At 38.7% G+C, this 22,098-nt stretch overlaps 2 protein-coding genes across 2 annotated transcripts; one reads left to right on the plus strand and one right to left on the minus strand.

Moving 5' to 3' along the window:
• Nucleotides 1-811: 811 nt before the first annotated feature.
• Nucleotides 812-2,346, minus strand: LOC104090726 (glyoxylase I 4). The gene is made up of 3 exons (XM_009595898.4): nucleotides 1,924-2,346; nucleotides 1,646-1,751; nucleotides 812-1,253 (listed from the first exon to the last, which is right to left on the minus strand). The coding sequence occupies exons 1-3, from the start codon at nucleotides 2,076-2,078 to the stop codon at nucleotides 981-983; spliced, it is 534 nt and encodes a 177-aa protein (XP_009594193.1). The 5' UTR covers nucleotides 2,079-2,346; the 3' UTR covers nucleotides 812-980.
• A 12,314-nt stretch (nucleotides 2,347-14,660) lies between these two features.
• Nucleotides 14,661-17,480, plus strand: LOC104105434 (pentatricopeptide repeat-containing protein At1g52640, mitochondrial). Its single transcript, XM_009613733.3, has one exon. The coding sequence runs from the start codon at nucleotides 14,819-14,821 to the stop codon at nucleotides 16,481-16,483; it is 1,665 nt and encodes a 554-aa protein (XP_009612028.1). The 5' UTR covers nucleotides 14,661-14,818; the 3' UTR covers nucleotides 16,484-17,480.
• Nucleotides 17,481-22,098: the final 4,618 nt, after the last annotated feature.

The following is a 22,098-nucleotide window of genomic DNA, read 5'->3' on the forward strand; positions in this document are numbered from 1 at the left end:
TGCGTTGACACCATCTCGCGTTTCGTCAATCAATACAATATCATCTGCAAATAGCATGCACCACGGCACCTCTACTTGAATGTGGCGCGTCAATACGTCCATCGCCAAAGCAAACAAAAAAGGCTGGCGAATCAAGAGAAAGTTTGTAATTTCCACATTATGTAACAAATATGAACTACAAATTCTTAGAAGTCATGCAGAATTAGGAAAGGGGACCCCTGCGCTACATTTACATATTCTAATTAAGAGCTGCACCATAAACATAATATCCTGATTAAACTACTACTCTTGATTTTGTGGCTCTGGTTTATTGGCACCAATATTAGGTAAACAAACCCATGTTTAAATCTAAATCACCAGTTGCTACTGGTGATTTGTCCTTTTCGGGGGACACAGACATAGTGATAGGAGTGACATGATCAACCTGCTTGTTTGGACTAGTCTGATTAATCAAATTAGCGGTACGCAACATGAGATTACCGTCCATTCATATTTTAACTTCGTCCCAGTAGGCAGTGGCTAATATATGATTTAAATTCTGCATTAAAAGTTGTAATATTGCTAATGTAGCATTAGACTACTCTCTATTACGTAATATGGGTTTGGTCACACAACAGCCCAGTGTAAGAACAATTTAAATTTTATATACATATCTACTATTTTGGATCCGCCCCGTCACTCCCAGTAACACTTGCAAGATACAAGCAGTTTTTCTGCGTGTCTTATTTCTTCTTTTCCAAAAGTCTGATTCATAAGCGGTGCATGCATGATGTATCCTAAGTATTTTATGTACTGAAAGACGCAAACACTATAGAAGAAAACAGAATCAATTAAGGAATCAATGAGACCAGCTCATACATAACTCCAAATCTGGACAATTGCCAATTTGTCTTATTACCAACAACCCTAAGAAAAGACGTACGCAAACACACACAGAAGATGATCCAAAGTATGGGACACTGAAAAATATGCTCTCCTTTTTAAGGCTTGATCACTGGGACTTGTGCTGCGGACTGTTGCTGCGATTGCTGAGGTTGAAGCAACTGAAGATTAGCCCTTGAGCAAGAACGAGCCATTTCACCAGCCAGCGGTATCACTGGCAAGTTGTCGCAGTTGCAAATCTCAACCATGAATCCATCTGGGTCGTGGAAGAATAACTGATCTACGTATATACCTCCTTCTTCCACCAGCTGCCTCACGTATTTTATCCCCATTTCTGTTAGCTTCTTCTCCACTGCACCTATGCTCTCACACTGCTCATCACCCAACAAAAGTTCAATACACAACCTCAGATCATGCACAGCAGTGAAACCAGAAAATTCAATAAGGGTGTTTAAATTTTGAACATTCTTTGCTGGTGGGCTGTGCAAGAATATTCAAAGTCTATATTTTAATCAATAACAAGTGATATTTTACCCTACACATAGTATAATATTTTAGTCTAAGGATGTTCAGTTGACCACCCTTGATCATACATAGCTTCGCCCCTGCTCATACACATCAACTAATTTAACAACCAGCGGCTTACAGTTATTAATACTAAACTCATTATACTTTTTGAAATCATAAATTCAGTATCCAAGAATTTTACTAAATCCTTTACATATATATCCGCCCTGCATGTTAACGGGAATTTTGAAATTACCTGGAAAGAGATATGGTTATCTTTGGGATTGATTTCAGTTTTCTTTGGCATTTTCTCAGGATCTTCCGATTGAAGTAGATGAATCCCTATTCCGTAACTAAACAGCCTGCCATACAAGAAACGCAAAGAAATACACGGAATCTCAGTACACAAATATGATAAGCAATTGGTAAACTAAAAATTCGAAAAATATCTTAATAAAATCAAGTTATATGCATCTTCTTTTTCTTTAATTTTATTACTCAAGAAAAGTAATAATGGAATTGGCATCAAATTACCAAGCGCCGTTAAAATTGAATGATCCAGGCCTCCTAACGGGCACAAAACCAAGAACATTCTTGTAAAATTCAATGGATTGCTCAACTGATCTACAAACAAGGGAGATGTGATTCAGGGATGTTAAGGATAATGGGTTTCCAGTACTTCCCTTCATTTTTTTTCCTTTTGCAAACAAGATTGTAAATTCAATGTAGAAACTAAAACAAAAGAATGGAACAACAATGAATAAATCCAAGAATTAGCAAACGGATAAGGCTGGAAAGAGATCTAAGAGGGAAATGAATGTATGTGTGGATGATAAAAGAGAGATTAGGAGAAAGAATAGGTGTTGGTCACGGAACTTCAAAGTTTGGAATAGAAAGATCGAATACAAGACCATGTGAAACAAGATGAATTTAGCAGCTCATATATATAGAAGCCCTGGCTCTGTTTTGTTTGCCAGATGTGATATATCTGGCCCTCTGTCTGATATGGATCTGATTGACACGTAGATCCACGTTTGCTGACTTGTTTCATTTTTACGAAGCTACCATTTATTAGGCTCTCACACGTAAGCTGTTTCCTTCTCTTGCTCTATATTTTTGCTTGCCCATTCACACAAATATGGTATTTTCCAGAATATTTTATATAAACTTTGACCCGGTAATTCTCATTATTTTATCTACATATTTGCAAAGAATTTTTTCTCTTGAAATTAAAATTTTAAACCTTATCAAAAAAATTAAAATTAGAAAAAGTCATTCGTCCACGGTGTCTAAAACATGTACACGTGTTTTAAGTTAAGGAAAAATTAAGCACGTTGCCCTGAATATAGATATACTCGAGCGGGTTGTTGAATACGCATGTGTTGCCTATTCAACTGGCGTTAAGTAAAAGCTACATTTAAGATCTTGAGGGATTGAATTAAGTAGTCTCATAAAGTCATATTCATTGCTGGACTTTTCAGCTTATACGTAGCTAACAAGAAGTAAAAAGATCCAACTAAATTAGAAAGTCATTGCAATTCGAACTTATTCAATGCATCTCTAATTATATAACCTTACAATCATTGGATTGCCTCATGAATACTGTTACGCGGCGCCTTCCTGAAGTTCCTTGGAAGGGCGACGTAAGGCTAGGCAACCGATGTCAGTACGGTTGTTGTCCGCCAACTGAGGTCCCCTCCGTACGCTAGACTAGATTGTCAGTGCCGTACGGGAAAACCAATGTCATGAACAATTGAAAGAGAGCAGAAAATAGAATTGAGAATGAAAGAAAGCTTGATTGCATTGAATGAAAGCTATTACAGAAAACAAGACGGTGTCCGGGGGGGGGGGGGAGGGGGGAGACATCAGTACAGAGAATTATTTGCTTGCTTGAAAGTTTTGATTGCTTGGTCCCCCTTAATAATGCTTAAAAAAAATAAATCAAAGTTACATGACTAGACCTATGAAAGCTGGAAAATCACACTTAAAGAAAATGCAGCAAAACTACTCTATATTTACAATGAAAAGGACTTAGTCTTCTACAAAGCAGCAACAAGTCCGTTGGCAGCAACTTTGTCTTTAGCATCAGGGTCTGCGCGCGCGGCATTGTCTGCGCGCGCGGCGCTGTTGGCTTTTGCCTGTGGCTGGGCGCTGGCGATGGCTATCGGTGGGGCGACAGAGGCACATGCGCGCTTGTCACTTGGAGCTGCCGAGACCACGGGGCCGACCGTGGCGACGGGCGTTGGGAGGCTGGCCAGGACGCCACGGGGCGCGTCCAAGGGATCATGGGGCATGGCTGGAAAGCCGCCCATGACATTCTCCCCCACCTGAGTTGGCGACGTCCTCGGCGCCTTCCTTGCAAGGTAATCATCAATCAGGCTCTTGTAGGCTTTGAGGTTTGTTCCCCTCTCCCAAGTATTCTCCTCTGCATCACATCCCTGCCATTTCACCAAGAACTCCTGGTGATCTTTTCTTGAGGCGTGAATCACTCGATCATCAAGAATAGCTTCAGCACGCCTTTTCCCGGTTGAATTGGGGCCTCGAATACTTGGTATTGTGAGTTGGCTTCGTGAAGGATCCTCCATATCTTCCCGAAAAGGTTTCAGGAGACTGACATGGAAAATAGGATGGATTTTCCACCAAGCTGGGGTATCCACCCGGTATGCAACTTTCCCAATGCGCCTTTCAATGGACAAGGGTCCAATATATTTTTGCAATAGGCGAGGGTCATGGACCCCTGCAAACAAGTACCGCTTTGGGATTTTGACCATCACTTTGTCTCCCACCTGGTATTCCACAAAGCGGCGATTCTGATCAGCATGCCTCTTCATCCGCTTTTGGGCTTTGACAAGATAGCTCCGCACTATCTCCAAATTTTGCTTCCATTCTTTTGAGAAGCTGGCAGCCCTCCAAATTTTTCTTCCATTCTTTTGAGAAGCTAGCAGTCCGAGGAGATTTTGACATGTTTGGTGCATTCACTGTGTGTGGGAGTAGCGGTTGCTGTCCGGTAACAATTTCAAAAGCGCTTTTGTTGGTACTTGAGCTCTTTTGTGAATTGAAACACAGTTGAGCAGCATCCAGAAGCTTCACCCAATTCTTCTACGATCCGGTCACAAAGTGCCGGAGATATTCCTCTAGCATGCCATTGAATCGCTCCGTCTGGCCATCAGATTGCGGATGAAAACTTGAGCTATGACTCAATTTTGACCCGAGGCACTTAAAGAGTTGGGTCCAAAAATTGCTAGTGAAGCGTGAGTCGCGATCACTAACAATGTCTTTAGGTAAGCCCCAATATTTGACGACATGAGAGAAGAATAGTCGAGCTGTATCTTCTGCTGATATATATTGTGGGGCTGCTATAAAGGTAGCATACTTGGAAAACCGATCCACCACAACCAAGATAGTTGTGAGATCTCCGACCTTGGGCAATCCGGTGATGAAGTCCAGGGAAACGCTTTCCCAAGGTCTTTTTGGTACAGCTAGTGGTTCCAAGAGCCCTGCCTGCGTCAAGCGGTCTGACTTATCTTTCTGGCATACTAGACAAGTCTTCACATACTGAGCGACGTCATCGACCATTTGAGGCCAATAATATGCACGGCGAAGTAATGCCATGGTGCGTTCCTCGCCGGGATGACCGGCCCACAAAGTATCGTGGCATTCTGCAAGAAGAGTCCGTCGCAGATCTCCTCCTTTAGGAACATAAAGTCGGTTCCCTTTCACCTTCAGGAACCCATCTTCGGTGTAGAACTGGCGAGTCTTGCCCTGTCCTACCAAATCAACCAAATACTGTGCAGCAGGATCCTTGATGAGTAGATCCTGTATCTGGTCTTTTATGGTGGTGGTTACTTCGCTTCCCTTTAGGGCGGCGAGTACACACATCGATGCTAGATCAGCTCTCCGACTGAGTGCATCAGCAACATGATTGGTCTTTCCACTTCGGTACTCCAGGTTGAAGTGAAATTCCGCTAGGAGTTCCTGCCACCTAGCCTGTCGTCCATTCAGCTTTGGCTGGGTCATGAAATGGCTAACGGCTGTATTGTCTGTCTTGACCACGAATGGGGCTCCCAGTAGATAATGCCTCCAAAGGCGTAAGCAATGAACGACAGCCAATAATTCTTTCTCATGGGCGGCATAGCGTCGCTCTGCATCCTTCAGTTTCCGGCTCTCGTACGCTACGGGATGCCCTTCTTGTAGCAATACTCCACCAAGTGCATAGTCGGAGGCATCCGTTTGCACTTCGAATGGCTTGGCCAAGTCAGGGAGGGCCAAGACTGGGCTACTGGACATAGCCATCTTCAATGCGTCGAAGGCCTTTGCCCGCTTGGGGCCCCAATCCCACGGGGTGGCCTTCTTGAGAAGTTCTGTCAGTGGCACTGCAATGAGGGAGTAACTTTTCATAAACCGCCGATAGAAGTTGCATAGGCCAAGGAACGACCTCAAGGCATGTATATCCTTAGGAGGCGGCCATTCTGTAATGGCCTGAATCTTCTGCTGGTCCATCTTGATCCTCCCTTCCTCGATGACATGTCCGAGGAAGTTAATTTGTTTCTGAGCAAAGGAGCACTTGGATAGCTTCGCATATAATTTGTGCTCCCGCAATCGGGCTAGGACCTTCCGCAAATGCTCCAGGTGTTCTTCTAGTGTCTGGCTATATACCACAATGTCATCCAAATAAACCACGACGAATTCATCAATGTATTCTCGGAAGACTTGGTTCATCAAGGTGCAAAATGTGGCTGGCGCGTTAGTCAAGCCAAAGGGCATAACCAGGAAGTCGTATGACACATATCTTGTCACACAGGTCGTCTTGTGCTCATCACCATCTGCAATCCGAACTTGCCAATAACCTGTCCTTAGGTCTATTTTGGTGAATACCGTCGCACCACCCAGTCTATCAAACAAGTCTGCCATTAGCGGAATAGGGTACTTGTTTTTCACGGTGATTTTGTTTAGAGCCCGGTAATCCACGCAGAGTCGCAAACTACCATCATGTTTCTTTTGGAATAGCACAGGGGACCCGTATGGGGACTTAGAGGGCACAATGATCCCTGTGTCTAGCATTTCCGTCAATTGTCTCCGAAGCTCGGCGAGTTCGGGTTGTGACATTCTGTATGGCGCCCGGGCAGGTGGCTTCGCACCCGGCACCAACTCAATCTCATGGTCCACAGTTCGCCTAGGCGGAAGACGCTTTGGCATGTCTTGTGGCATGATGTCTTCAAATTCCAGAAGTAACTCCTTCACGGGTGCAGGAATGGGACCCGAGGAGCGTTCTATATCTTCCATGCAGAGGGTAGCCAGGAACGTGGGTTCATGTCTTTTTACCCCCTTCTTCAACTGTAAGGCCGAGATGTTCTCGGCTGCCATCTTCATGGGAATGCACGGAATAATGCAGGGCTTGGCCCCATTTGCCCCCATCATCAGTAGCATGTCTGCATATGGTGCGGGCATGGTATTGGTCTGTCTCAGGAATTCCAACCCCACTATTAACTCAAAGTCATCTATGATCACTATGTGCAGGTTGAACTTTCCTTCATAAGGGCCAAGCTTCACTGGGACTTCTTTGGCTATTCCACCCACTGGTTGAGGTGGTGAGTTGATAGCCTTCACACGACCTTTGCCCTTTCCTACAACTAGTCCAAGACGCTCCACCTGAGTCGAGGCTAAGTAGTTATGGGTGGCACCCGTGTCTATCATTGCCCGAATGGGCTTGCCATTTACCTTCATGTCAACGAACATTAGGGTCCTCTCTTGATGAGGAGGAGTCCTCAAATTCGCCTTCTTATTTCCTTTCCTGGCAATTGGACAGGGGTCCTTCTTCTTGCGGATACCGGCACTGGTTCCCGCTAAGGGCTCAGAAATGGAGCCAACAATTGCATTGAATGCACCTACTGGCTCGGTCTGGTCCGCATCATCGGCGTCGTCATCCGTCCCATCCTCAAAAGCTTGATGGGCGTTCATCTGTGCATGTGGACATTCATTATTCCAATGTGGTCCGCCGCAATGACGACATCCTGAGGGGGCTTCCTCCCCCGATCATTGTTGTTAGATGCAGCACTAGTATTGCCGGAAGAGGGAGCCTTGGATTTGGGTGCACTCCGGTCTCCTCCACTTCTGCTAGGGCCACCAGTGTTTGGTTGGCCCCCTTTGTATCCTCCTCGGACAGGCTGTTGAGGCCTATCCTTCCGGGCTTCCACTTGGTAATCCCCAAGGCACTCTGCTGCTTGGATTGCCTTAGGCAACGTGTCTACCCTTTGTCTCTGCAACTCCATCCGGGCATAAGGTTTTAACCCTTCCAGGAAGGTGAAGAGTTTGTCTTTGTCCCCCATGTCACGGATATTCAGCATGAGCGCGGAGAATTCCCGCACGTAATCACGCACTGATTTGGTCTGGCGGAGCTCCCGCAACTTTCTCCTGGCATTGTACTCAATATTTTCGGGGAAGAACTGTAGGCGTATGGCTGCCTTTAGTTCCGCCCATGTCTCGAGGGCATCTTCACTAGCCTTGATGGCTTCGTACTTCACCCGCCACCAGAGTTTGGCATCACCCTGAAGATACATGGCAGCAGTTGCTACCTTCTTAGCTTCTTCTAGGCTTCCCACGGCATCGAAGTATTGCTCGATATCGAAAATGAAATTTTCCACTTCTTTGGCATTCCGAGCTCCACTGTATGGCTTTGGCTCAGGAATTTTTAGCTTTTGTGCCATGGGGGCGAGGTTCACACCACCCCCAAATTGGTTTCCGCCTCCTCGAAGTAGGCCTTGTAAAGCAGCATTGACAACATTGAGCTGGCCTGTCAAGTTGTCTATGGTTTGTTGCATGGCAGTCACCCTGTCTGCCTCTTGTTCCCTGTTGGCTAAATCCTCGGCACGCTCCTGCTGGAGGACCTCAAATTTACCAAAAATTTCAGCTGCCTCTGTGGCTGCTGTTTGCCGGTCTCCTTCAGAGTCGCGACTGATGTTTTCTATGTCAACTTCGGCCTGGATGAGTCTGCGGTCCAGGTCGTCCAACCTTTGCACTAGGCTGGTCTTTAGATCGGGCACCATTTCCACGATGGGCCGTAATGCGTCAACCGTTCCCTCAAGGGTCGCGATGCGATCCCCATAATTCACCATGGTCAGAAATGGTGGTAATTGCAATGTAATCCCTCGTCCGATGTCGAGCCTAGGCTCTGATACCAACTGTTACGCGGCGCCTTCCTGAAGTTCCTTGGAAGGGCGACGTAAGGCTAGGCAACCGATGTCAGTACGGTTGCTGTCCGCCAACTGAGGTCCCCTCCGTACGCTAGACTAGATTGTCAGTGCCGTACGGGAAAACCAATGTCATGAGCAATTGAAAGAGAGCAGAAAAGAGAATTGAGAATGAAAGAAAGCTTGATTGCATTGAATGAAAGCTATTACAGAAAACAAGACGGTGTCGGGGGGGAGAGACACCAGTACAGAGAATTGTTTGCTTGCTTGAAAGTTTTGATTGCTTGGTCCCCCTTAATAATGCTTAAAAAAAATAAACCAAAGTTACATGACTAGACCTATGAAAGCTGGAAAATCACACTTAAAGAAAATGCAGCAAAACTACTCTATATTTACAATGAAAAGGACTTAGTCTTCTACAAAGCAGCAACAAGTCCGTTGGCAGCAACTTTGTCTTTAGCATCAGGGTCTGCGCGCGCGGCATTGTCTGCGCGCGCGGCGCTGTTGGCTTTTGCCTGTGGCTGGGTGCTGGCGATGGCTATCGGTGGGGCGACAGAGGCACATGCGCGCTTGTCACTTGGAGCTGCCGAGACCACGGGGCCGACCGTGGCGACGGGCGTTAGGAGGCTGGCCAGGACGCCACGGGGCGCGTCCAAGGGGTCATGGGGCATGGTTGGAAAGCCGCCCATGACAATACATTTGTGCAGGAGTTAACAAGGAAAAATGCAATTAGATTCCGATCCTACCAGTATTATTGCCATCCAATGAGATTGGCCTGGATTGCTCGTATAAAGATTGTTGTTTCCCGTCAATATAGCTGTATTTGTAAATAATAATTCTAATTCTGCAAAATATAAATTTACGTAATAAAACAGTAAATAATTCGAGCCCACTGAATTCACAGTGTTTCCTTAAGGAATTTAATCCCCTCCTAGTACCCAAGGTAATGGATTATTTCCTCCCAGGATAGAACGAATAACACACTGGTGTAGCGGTACTTCAAACCCCAGTGTTTCAGCGAACACAAAGTTCGGTAGCAAATCACACTTACAGTTGCTTTGTTTGAAGTTAAAAACAATGCAGAACGAAGGAGTATAAACTCAGAAAATCGTATGGAAATGCTGAGAGGAAGGAGTGCAATGTATAGCCAATTTGTTAAACGAATTGTGTGTTGTGTGTTGAGTGTCTTTCTTCAACATCTGCTGCACATATATATAGCAGCCAGTGTTGAAGAAGACCAAACGTCCACCCTCCATGGTGGAGCAAGCATTGGCTTGTTTGTGGAGCAAGCAAATGCGGATAATCTTACGTTAATATTTACTATTAATCCAAAGCCAAAGCCAAAGCCAAAGCCAAAGCCGGAGCCGAGCGAGCGACGACGACGACGACGGCGCGAGGCTTGCTTTCTTCTTAACTCTTTAAGAGCTACAAGAAGAGCAATTATATATATACCCACCAAAAATATCTTCCTCTTTCAATATGGGACAATGTCTCATTGTCAAGAGGGGGAAACTTAAAATTTTACTCAAAATTTCATTTTCCCTCCATTTCCCATTCACCCTCATTTTAAGAATTTTTCTATCTTAAAAACAAAACCTCAACAAGAACTTCCTTAATTCCCTATTTAACAGCACTACCATCACATGCATGCATCTTTAAATTCAATCAATGCTTTCAATCGTCCTTTCACAAATCTGCTTTATTTAATTCGCAGAAAAAAGCAAAGACAGTACCATGCATAAAAAATATGTGATGTCAACCTCATGGAAACATAGTTTGCCCGCTTCACTAACGCTAATCAAACAAAAGTGCATACTTTAAGACTCTGCACACACATTTCTGACTAAGCTGGAGATCGATGGTTTAAAGCAGAAGAGAGATTAAGACGTACTGTTATAGCGCACTGACTGACAGTAGGGATTTCTAGTCTATTATGAGTACCTCATTTTCAATTCTACTTACAAAGGATTGAGTAACTGATGGATGACAATAATTGAAAGAGAGCAAATCCGTTTTTGTAATGTTTGCATTAGCTTTCGTGTTTTATCCTTGTCGACTTTGCACTTAAAGTTAGTTTTACTGACCCATCAGCATGAAAATGTTGAAAGTAACACAAATATTGTCAGGAGCGCATGTGTATGATCACAACACAATTATATGTCGTAATGCAATCCAGCTTGTTTCATTTTCCCTTTCCCTTTCCCTTTCCCTTTCCCTTCCCTTTCTCTTCCTTTTTTCTATGTTTTAAACTTTTCTGGAACTAACAATGCGAACTTTGTTCTTAGATTTACATTATATATACACTGAAGAGTAAACTTTTGATATTATCAGAAAAATTAAGGCTGACAACGATGAGTAGTTTATTCGTGCACGCAACCAGAGCCATGGTTATGGAAGCTAGGAACTGCATAGCCGCTGATGACGGTTACAAATAAGTGTTATATTAGTATAAACGAAGCACGCAAGAAAAGGTAGCTTATGAATGCAATAATGAAGAATCAATAGCTTAAAATCTTTGGGATTAAATTATTAAGATGGATTCTCTCTTGAGCAAATATATGGTGGTGATCTCAAATGTATATCTAGCTGGACGTGCAAGATATGATCCAATATTTGTAAAAGACGTTATCGAGATCCCAGCAAGCATCTTTCTTCTCTTTAAAAACAACAATTGTAGCCATGAATTGGTCAGCTAGAGAAAATGCATGACAAAAAACATAACAAAATAAGGATACCGTTGGTCTATACACGTTATGTGTACAAAACGGAAGCTTCGTCCGATGCCAGGTTAGGACTGACGAGGACAAAGATAAATACTGAAATTCCAACCATATATATGATGAGCTCGATGTTTGCTTCACGCTTTGGTTTACCAAATGTCAGACCATACTTTGAAGATTAATCCGTCAAAACAGATAAATTTTTTCCCTAAGTATTACTCAAGCACATAGTTGATCTGGTTTTGATTAATTTCCATATGATGACGGAGTCGCCGAGATATTTGGGTTGAAAGTGAAAGGAATGGATCTGGCATTACGGTATGGTTGGGTGCCTGATTTTCCGTGGGCTACGCCCAATCTCTAAAGCCAAAATGCTTGAGAAGAGTTAACCAAAATAGCCGCCCGCCCGCCCGCCCAATCGTTAACCAAAATAATATTGGCTAGGAAAAATATTTGGAAATTACTGGCTATGTCCATTTATAAGTAACTTATTACAAAAAATTTGGTCAATTCATAAAATACTACAATATTAGTCAACTATTATCAATATTAGTCAATTAGCTATTTGTAGCAAAAAAAGTCAATGTTTTTGCTTCTTTTTTTTAGTGGGTATTATTAGAATATATTGGATACATTTTAAGGAGCTTGAATCTCAATTTTGGGATGATTTGGTAGAGTTATGAGGTGGTTTGAATTGAAAATTCAAAGTAAAAGATGAACATGAAAAAAAATGAGTATCACACTATGTATCATTTGTGTATCACATATAAGGGTGGCAAGTGGGCCAGTCTGGGCTCGGGACTGGCCCGGGACCGCGGGCCAAACGGGCCAGGACCGGTAGGACCGATTTTAGTGGGCCTGGGCCAGTCTCGTGGGCCGGTTCTATGCATTGGGACCGGTAGAGACCGGGACCGTTTGGACCGCCAGGGACCGGGACCGGACCAGGACCGAACCGGTCCCTTGGAGGGCCAAACGGTCCCAACGGTCAATTGTAAAAAAAAACTGAAAAATTTAAAAAACAGTCGTTTGGCTGTCAAAAATAGTCGTTGGCTATTTACAAAATAGCCATTAACACTTTGTTTTAACCCCAAACTTTTTATAATTACACTTTTTTCTCTATTTTCAACTATAAATACCCCCTCATTCTTTTATTTTTCTTACAAAATCAATATCAATCTCTCTCTAATTTTCTTTTATACTTGCTACTATTGCTTACTTTATTGTTACAATTTGTGAAAAAATTGTGGTGTTGGTGAATTGAAGTCTTCAACGATAATCAATTTTTAACAAGTTGTTCGTCAATTTGATAAACTCATTCCAACTCTTAAGTTTTAATATTATAGTTTTGTTTGTTTTATTTATTTGCTATTACTTGATTTATTAAGATGGCTTCCTTAAAAAAATATTTTGGTAAAAATAAGAAAAAATCCAAGAGTGGCGAATCTATTAGTCATCAGAGATATTTTAACTATTCAAGCTTCAACAGTGGTATCGGAGAGCGCTTTCAGTCAAGCAAGACTTCAACTCGGTGATTATAGAGCATCTATGAGGGAGAGCTTGAAAAAATCAGTACTTTTCAGAGATTGGACCGTTCGGAAAGAAGAAATTTTGGACTTGCTGAATCACAACTAGAGGAAGACGAAGCTTACGAAGAACTGCTAGCTGAACTTGCGGAGGATGCTGCTTCACTTGACAATGGAAGCGGTGATAACCAGGCTACTTTTCCGCCACCACCAACGAAAATTCCTCCGAACCTTGAAGGATTTATGAAATTTGTAAGAGATACCATGTAACCTGTATGAACAAAAATTAGTATGTATTATGTAACTTGTATTTTGGCACATCTTGATTAGTTTTTTTTTCTTCTCAATGGTGGTATTAGTACCTTGTTGTGCTCATTCCATAGGGGGGAGGAAGACTAAGAAAGATACTGCCATATTTATTTTAATGCTATAATAAAATTATAAGGCATTGCTTTGAATATCTCTTTACAATATTTTTGTCTTTAAATTTAGAATTAAAAAGTTTAGGTTACAATTATATAATAAAATTTACAAGGCATTGCCTTAAGATATTTTTTTTACATCTATTTGTCTCTAATTTCAATTCTAATTTTTTTTAAAAAATAATTAATATTTTTAGCCGTTAGGCTCACTTAACCCGTTTAGCCCGCGGGGCCGGCCCGTTTAGTTAGGGACCGGGACCGTTTGGACCGGCCCACTTGGCCCGTTTAGGGCCCTAACCGACCCATATGCCACCCCTAATCACATATATATCATATTTGTATCAAATGTGTATCATATGTATATCAATGTATACATGTGATTGAGATACATGCGTGATACGTGTGTCGCAGAAGAATATTTTGAACTCGATTTTAACTACGAATTTTGATATCAAATCAGTCCAAATCACCTTTAATCTTTCTCAAATTTTGTATATTGACTTATTTATATGTTTTCAACAAATTTCAACCATACCCATTGAAAAATATTCTTTTTTGTTTAGATTTTTGAAATCTTGTATATATATATATATTTTTTTTTTTATTTTTTTTTGTGTTTCATCACCTTATTTGCTACTTCATCCATGAAATTTTATTTCTGTCTTGCATCTAATGTTGCTAATCACTCTTAAAAATATGAAAGGAGATCTTTGCATGTGATTCTTGAAGAGAAAGAACCTTATTTATTTAATTTTTTAATTTTTATATGTGCTTGGCTAGTTTTGGTAAGTCTATGATTAATGGCTAGAGGTTGGTAAGTTAGGACTTATTTGGGATGTTTCTATAAGATTCCCAAAAATAAATAATAAATCTGAATCCTTTTTTTTTTTTTTTGTAAAGATCTCTTTTCATTACGGGTGAAATTCAAAAATAGATAGATTTACTAGTGGTAATTGAAAAATAACCACAGTTTCAAAAGTAATCGAAATTTAGCCACTTTTCATGTAAAGATAAATCTGAACGAAAACACTGTTCAAAATGCGAAAAATATTCCAGTATAATAAACTGAAGTTTCAGCATAATATACTGAACTTCCAGCATAATATACTGGTCCAGTATAATATGCTGGAAGTTCATACACATAATATGCTGGAAGTTCATACACAGGTGCATCAATCTCCAGTATATTATGCTGGAACTTTCCGTGTTACCGCAAAATAGTGACTATTTTTCAATGACTTTGTAAATACTGGCTATTTTTTAATTATAAGTCCGAAAACTGGCTAGCCCGTGCTATTTTCACTTTCATTATTGGCTCTTTCCGTGGAATTGAGCCCCAGCATATCTTGGGCCTTATGACCCAATTCATAAAAGCCCAACGGACCATCAAACCTCCCTTGCAGAACGCTGGATACTCGTTCAACGAGTCTCGTTGCCAAACTTCGGAGCTGGCGCAGTTTTTCTTTGAATTCCCGCATAACGGCAATGGACAAAAAACGAGCAAATCTTTCTATGGTTTCTGATCCATTAAAAAGGACTGAATTGGTACGGTGTCTTGAGCTTCTGAAAAAGGAATAATGGCGATTAGGACACTTCTTCATTCCAGAAATGTTCATTATTTCTCCCGAACACTCTTCCATTGCTATCTTCCTCCATCCAAATTTGCCCAATATTACCCTTCTTCTTCCTTGTTGGTTTGTCTTCCCACTTATAACGCCGTTCATGGCTATCAGTTCATATCTTCAGTAACTGTTGCAGAAACAAAACGGGAACCTGAAAACTCAGACCAACATTCTCCACACCTGGTGAATGAACTTTCTCGCGTTCTTAGCGACTACAGAAAACCCCACCACGACATAGAGTCAGCCCTCAATCCATTTTCCTGCAGAATTTCAACCGACGTAGTTGAACAAGTCCTCAAACGGTGCAAAAATCTCGGATTTTCAGCTCACAGGTTCTTCTTATGGGCGCAAAAGTTATCAGGTTTTTGCCATACTCAACAAAGCTATCACATTCTTGTTGATATATTAGGAAGTAGTAAACAATTCCCCTTGTTATGGGACTTCCTTGTAGAAATGAGAGTGAATAAATCATGTGAAATTACTCCCGAAATATTCCGGCTTGTTTTTAGGGCTTATAGTAGAGCTTGTTTGCCAGCTGATGCAATTAGGGCTTTTAATAAAATGGTAGATTTTGGGATTAAACCATGTGTAACGGATGTCGATAAGCTTTTGCTTGCGCTATGTAACAGAAAGCATACGAAGCAAGCGCAAGAGTTCTTTTACAAAGTGAAGAATGATTTCGTTCCGAGTGTGAAAACTTACAGCATTCTGATTAAGGGATGGGGAGAATTGGGCGAAGTTGCCGAAGCACAAAAGCTTTTCGATGAAATGCTTGAAAGAGGCTATGCCGTTGATTTGCTAGCTTACAATAGTATTCTGGACTCACTGTGCAAGGCTGGTAAGATGGATGAGGCCTTCGATTTTTTCAAGAAGATGAGGTCCATTGAACTGGTACCTGATGCTTTTACTTATTCAATTTTCGTTCATGGTTACTGCGCGGTAAATGATATTCATTCAGCTTTCAGGGTTCTTGACCAGATGAGAAGGTACAAACTTGTACCTAATGTATTCACATATAACTGTATCATTAAAAAGCTTTGTAAGACCGACAAGGTTGATGAGGCTTACCGACTGATAGATGAGATGATTAATGGAGGGGTAACACCTGATTGTTGGAGTTACAATACAATCTTAGCTTTTCATTGTGATCATAATGAAGTTAACTTGGCACTCAGGCTGATCTCAACAATGGAACGCAACAACTGCACACCAGATAGGCATACGTATAATATGTTGCTTAAGATGCTTATTAGGGTGGGCAGGTTTGATAGAGTTGAGAAAGCTTGGGAGAGCATGGAAGACAGGAAATTTTATCCTTCAGTCTCGACGTATGCTGTCATGGTGCATGGTCTCTGTCAGAAGAAAGGCAAACTTGAGGAAGCATGTAAATATTTCGAAATGATGATAGATGAAGGCATTCCGCCATATACAACAACCTGTGAAATATTGAGAAAGAGACTACTAGGTCATGGATTTGCAGAGCAAACCGAGATACTTGCAGATAAGATGGAAAGAAGTACATCTAGTTTAATTCAACAACTGGCAAACGTAATGAGAGGTAATAAGGCCAGTGCAGAATTGAAGCATGATGAAGAATACTCGGATGAAAGTTACGAGTGAAAGAATCTAATGTGCTAGAATATTCTCAATTCCTTGGTCAAGGTGATACCCTATCCTTATCGCATGTTGTTTATTGGTACATGCTTGGTAGTTCTTCAGTTTCTGATAGCAGTGAGTGGTACTGGCTTGGGATCCCCAGTGGAAACTTCACGCTCTGATAGCAAACTGTAAGCAGAGAGTCAAAACCTTGGCCCGACCTATTATCTTGTGATGGCAAACTTAGGCAAAAAGAGGTGAAACTTTGGCCTAATTGAGTTTCTTGTTCTATATATTTCCGTAGCAAAGCCTGCATTATCGTTTTGTTGAAATTTTTTATGGTCCTGCTGCGCTGTGGGTCCAGTTGCTCTTTAGCATTCGCTATGTCTAAATGACATCACTTGCTTGTAAAATGTCTAGATGTGGTACAACTGGAAAAATGAAACAAGCTAATCTAAGATTGTATAAATGGATAAGTAGATGCAGACTTCCAGCTACTCCATGGTAAAGGAATGAAAGACGTGTGTAGTTATCACTTGGAGCCCAAGTTTATGCTGTTGGATCTTTTTGCATCCTGAAGGGCCTTCAGTCTTCAAGAGTAAACAAGGGGTTTTCCCCAGAAAGGAAAAAAAACAATAGGCAAGGGATTGTAAGGTTTAGTTGCTAGTTGAATGATGCCCTATATGCAGTAACTACTGATGGAATACATTAGTTAAGGCATACAAGAATCTTGGGTTGTACTTTGACTAGATTAGGGCATATTTGGGACATAATTCTTTTGTGTTTGAATTGAAACATCTAAAGTAAATACATTTAATTGAGAGACGTTTTCAGGAAATGCCATGGAGATGGATAAGTGGTCGATCTGTTGTTTCTCCCATATCTGGCTAGTTATTGCGGAGATAAATTGTTTCTCCGCAATTGTACTTACTGTTCAATGTTCACATGAGCTGGTTGTCTCTCGTATCCTGAATGTTATGCAATACATCTATAAAAACTGGGCTGCGGTACTTTTACTTTTTTTTGTTTTGTTTTGTTTTGCTCTCCTTTCCTTTTGACGATGTACTGTCTTGTTTATGACCATTTAATAGATAGATTAATGGTCTTATGTTGGTTTCTTTAAGAAAATAAGAAAAAGCAGAAAGTTAAAAAGAACTGCAGATTGAAGCTTTGTCGAAGTTGTTGAAGACGGAAATCAATGCAAATTTCAAAAGAAGAGTAGAAAGACAATAATTTTGGTCGTTAGTTTTATCCAAAAACTAAGAAACGCATCTGGTAGTTTCTCAGTTTTGCTCAAAAATCTTTTTCTATGGCATTTGATTGAATAAAAATTAAGCAAATCCTTTTTCATTTTTTTTAAAAATAAAATCATTTCTAAAACAGATGTCAGCTTAAATTATTTAACGGAAAAGGGTTAAAAATGTCCTTAATATATTGAAAATGACTCAAATTTGCCCCCCTTCCACCTATTGGATCATAAATGCCCTTAACGTTAATTTTCGGACTACAAATGCCCCTCCTTCTAACAGAACTATGACATAGCATATGTGGGGCTTTTATCAAACTAATATCTATGAACGTGCGTTGCACGTTAATAATGGTACGTGATGATTTAAACATTTATTTATATGAAGAAACAATAAAATTTAATTAATGAGAGAAATTTTATGTATAATAATAAAACAATCATCTAAATGCCGAAAATTATTATTACATTAGCATAATACATAAATTTAAAACAAAAGGACATTATCAAAACTTACACAAATGATCAATTTTGTCATGTTAGTTGGATAACTAAGTATTATAGTTTAAAAGTATTTAATGTGATGGTATCTTAACGAACACTTCTTTGTGGACAATAGTTTTTTGTGTATGTTTTCTCCTAATGCTTTGGTTGCTCTGCCTTAACCAAAACTCTTGTTGTCGATCTTGATATCTCTCTTGAAAGTGCAACATATAGTTGTTTGTGCAAGAAAATATATTGCGGTAAATATAGTCCAATATTTAGGATATTTGTCTTTGTGCTTTATTTATTATATTTGCAAAACATAAACATACTAAAAATTATTTTCACACAAATTTAAAAAGGATATTCCTTAGTTTCGGAAGACAAAAGTTGAATTCAGGGATAAGAGTATACTTAGAATCACATAGACCAGTATCATAATTTTTTCATATATGACGTTATTGTCAAAACTTCTATATACCATCTGTGTGCTATTACATAAGCTATTCGGCGTATTTAAGTTTTTCAGTAGCATGACGAGCATATTTTTCTTCAAAATCAACTTATATATGATGGAAGATCAATTTTAACTTAGCCTATTATATAAACGGCGACACTAACATACGTAAGAAATAATAAACTTACAACAAACATGTATGGTAGAAGGCCATTGATATTAAAGTATTTAAACACTCTTCTTGGTAGTAATTATTGGTATTATTTTCTGCTGAGTCAAAAACAGAAAAATATTTTATTTTTACTATAATGCAATCAACCTTTTATTTAGTTGATCAACATATTTATTTCTGCTAGCTAAGATATCTTTTTAATTCTATCATGCGATTTGCACACATTGCGTTTTAATCTAATAATAGAAATATTTCTCTTATTAAATGTACTACTATTACCATCGGGAATGATAATCAAGTGTTTAGAAAGAACCAAATCATCTTTTATTGGATGCTCTTCTTTATTTTTGACACAAATCAAGAAGACACTGAATACTGAATATGTTCTTACTTTATATTTCTTGCCAGTTGAATCTTTTTCATTTGAGGCCAAAAGTATAACTTTGATAAGTTAGCTTTTATAGTCTCTACTTTTGTTGATTTTGGAACTACTGGTAGTACTTGATATAAATCACATCCCAAACCATTAATTTCTCACCAAACGGTTCATTAATATCCAATATATCTCTAGAACTCCGGGCAATTATTTCGATCGTTTGACACTTAGCCATAAGTGCTTCATCACATACTATCAATTTTGTTTTTCTTATAAATTTAGCACTATGCTCTACTTTGATATATTTGCGATGGTTATTTAAGTTGTTTGAAGAGGTATATCAAAACTAAAGTTGATGGCCTCACAATAAAATCGTTGTTGGTACACCACTTGCTATTATTGCTAACAGTGCCATGCCTCTTGATATGATAGTTACAAGTAATGCATGACATAAAAATATTATTTCAATTTGCCGGAGGCATCTACAAAGAATAATCCCGTTATAGCAGAGTCGACTCTTTATAATATAGTCTTGAAAGCTTGTTCTTGTTTAGGATTTAGCTTTGATTTTACTTTCTCAGACACTTGTATGGCATTTGATTATTAATAATATACTAAACCTTTTACTTTGTGTTCTAACGCTCTTTTTATGGAATAAATTTATGTAACCTAAGATTTTTTTTAAACTTGAATAAGAATTTTACTCATATGATAAATTTAAAAAAATAATTAAATTGGATTCTCTTGCTAAATAATTAATTAAAAGATTTAATTATTTGGTTTTAACATAAAAAATATTTTATTCTATGTTGATTCAGATCTTAATATTAGTTCATCTCTTGTTTTGAATCTTTAATCTTAATTATAATTTTATCTACCATAAATTTTATTTTCAAAGAGTAAAAGATTGATATGACATTTCACTTTTAGATCTTTATGTTTGTAGAATTATTAGTGGTATTGACTCTTACCAACCATTTTTTTTCTCTTTCTCACACATTTATATTCTTAAATATTTTCTTAGTTATTGTTTAATAATTGAGTATTTTTCAATATTACACAAAAAGTTAATTAAAAAAATATTATTTTAGTAAGAAAATAGTTATAAAAATATATTATCGTGGGGATATTATTTTCTCAATTTCAACTCTTTATGCAGTCCATTTAATATTACTTTTATTTTTCTTGGTATTGGACATTATGGAGTGATAATGTTAATGTATAGCCAATACGGAGGATTCTTATGAAATTGATTTTATTAAAACTTCCTACATATTTTTGATAAGAATTTAATAGATAAAATTTTATTAATTTTAAAATCTTAAATATTAAAAATTAGCATAGAAGGTATTGTGGTCCAAAAAATAGGTTATTGTAGTTATGTCCTCTTCCTATGAGTTCTTCTGTTTAATAATTTAGGGTTATTTTGGTATATTAATATTGTATTTATACTTTTATAATAATACATGCTCTCCTTTTTCTAAATAAATTTGGACAATATAATACATTCTCAAATTAAATTAGTAATAGGACATTATAATAAGTTTTCGAATTAAATTAGTAATAGAAATTTTTAAGAAGTATATCCTGAAAGTAATTGAATTACATGACTAAAGATATTTACTTGTTCAATTTTATATGAATTAGACAGTCTGAAAGTAAGTATATTAATAAGATTCCTAAAGATAATAATATAGGATTCTTAACGTGTAGTATTATGTCCTAAAACTAATAGGATTATAAGACTAATATTTAGAATTCCGGTTATGTTCTTTTATTATGAGTTATTACGTTTAATATTATTAGGTTATTTTTGTAAACCGACATTGTATTCATGCTTTTATAATAATATAGATAGGTGACACTGGTTTATTGGTACACATGGGGATATTAGACTCAACATGAATAACCTAAGACTAATCCAAAAACCAAACCCTCTCAAGAAATAATTCATCTTCCTCAAAACCAAATCCCCTCTCTCTCTCTCTCTCTCTCTAAAAACAAAACACTCAAAAGGTGATGGAGACTTTTCATGGTTGTTACTTGTCAATGGGTTCAAGGTGTTTTCTTTCTCTGCTAACTTGGTTTTAAGGAGATGATAAAGATTTTTTATTGCTATTAATGGTGAATCCTTATCCATTTTTATGGTTTCCAATCACTGTTTTCCTCCATTTTTTCCTTCATTCCAAATTTATATTCCATCGCTTATATTTTACAATTCATGAATAAACATACCAGAGAAAAACTCATGAATAGACATGAGCGATCAAATGTTTAATACTATGAATGAGTAAATAAATTATTGAATTGAATTTACACTTGATTTTTACTTATCTAGTGAGAGGGTCTATATATTAAGGGATGTCAGCCTCTCACTATTCTTTTTGAATATTCCAATAATTAAAAGATTTGCCGATATAAGAATCAGAAACCAATTTGAAGTATCTATAATTTATCAACAACAGAAAATACGATCACTTCAAACAAAAGAAAAAAAGTAAAGAGAAGAAAAATATAAAAATTTAAAAGGGTATAACTCTAAATTTTCCTTAAATCATGTTTTTCTCTCTTTTATCGTGCAAGAGAATTTCAACCTTCTGTGACAATGGCTTTCAATCTTCAGATGGAAAGTAGGCTTGAGAAAAAAGGTTCCAGGTTTAAGGTTAGTCTAAATGGGTCGAGTTATTTGTATCGGGTCTGATAGTTTTATGTGTACCAATAAACCAGTACCACGTATTTAATGCAAAGCCCCACTGTAAGGCCCCGTTAAAAATTTTCTAATGATTGAAGATTTTAAAGTGCACTAACGGTATTTGGGAATAACGTGTTCGAGTATTAAAGAAGACCCATGGGGTAGAACCACATTATTTTAAAATGAAAAATATATGTTTAAGGTGTGTTGAAA

Source organism: Nicotiana tomentosiformis, chromosome 3 (assembly GCF_000390325.3).
Source record: "Nicotiana tomentosiformis chromosome 3, ASM39032v3, whole genome shotgun sequence".
Taxonomy (NCBI): Eukaryota; Viridiplantae; Streptophyta; class Magnoliopsida; order Solanales; family Solanaceae; genus Nicotiana; species Nicotiana tomentosiformis.

What these genes read in the sequence shown, in the direction of transcription:
- LOC104090726 (XM_009595898.4), bottom strand. Translation starts at nt 2,078, where the DNA reads ATGAAGGGAAGTACTGGAAACCCATTATCCTTAACATCCCTGAATCAC. An exon ending in TTCAATTTTAACGGCGCTTG is followed by an intron (nt 1,752 to 1,923) that starts GTAATTTGATGC and finishes CTTGTATGGCAG; the next exon opens with GCTGTTTAGTTACGGAATAG. An exon ending in ATAACCATATCTCTTTCCAG is followed by an intron (nt 1,254 to 1,645) that starts GTAATTTCAAAA and finishes GGTGATGAGCAG; the next exon opens with TGTGAGAGCATAGGTGCAGT.
- LOC104105434 (XM_009613733.3), top strand. Translation starts at nt 14,819, where the DNA reads ATGGCGATTAGGACACTTCTTCATTCCAGAAATGTTCATTATTTCTCC.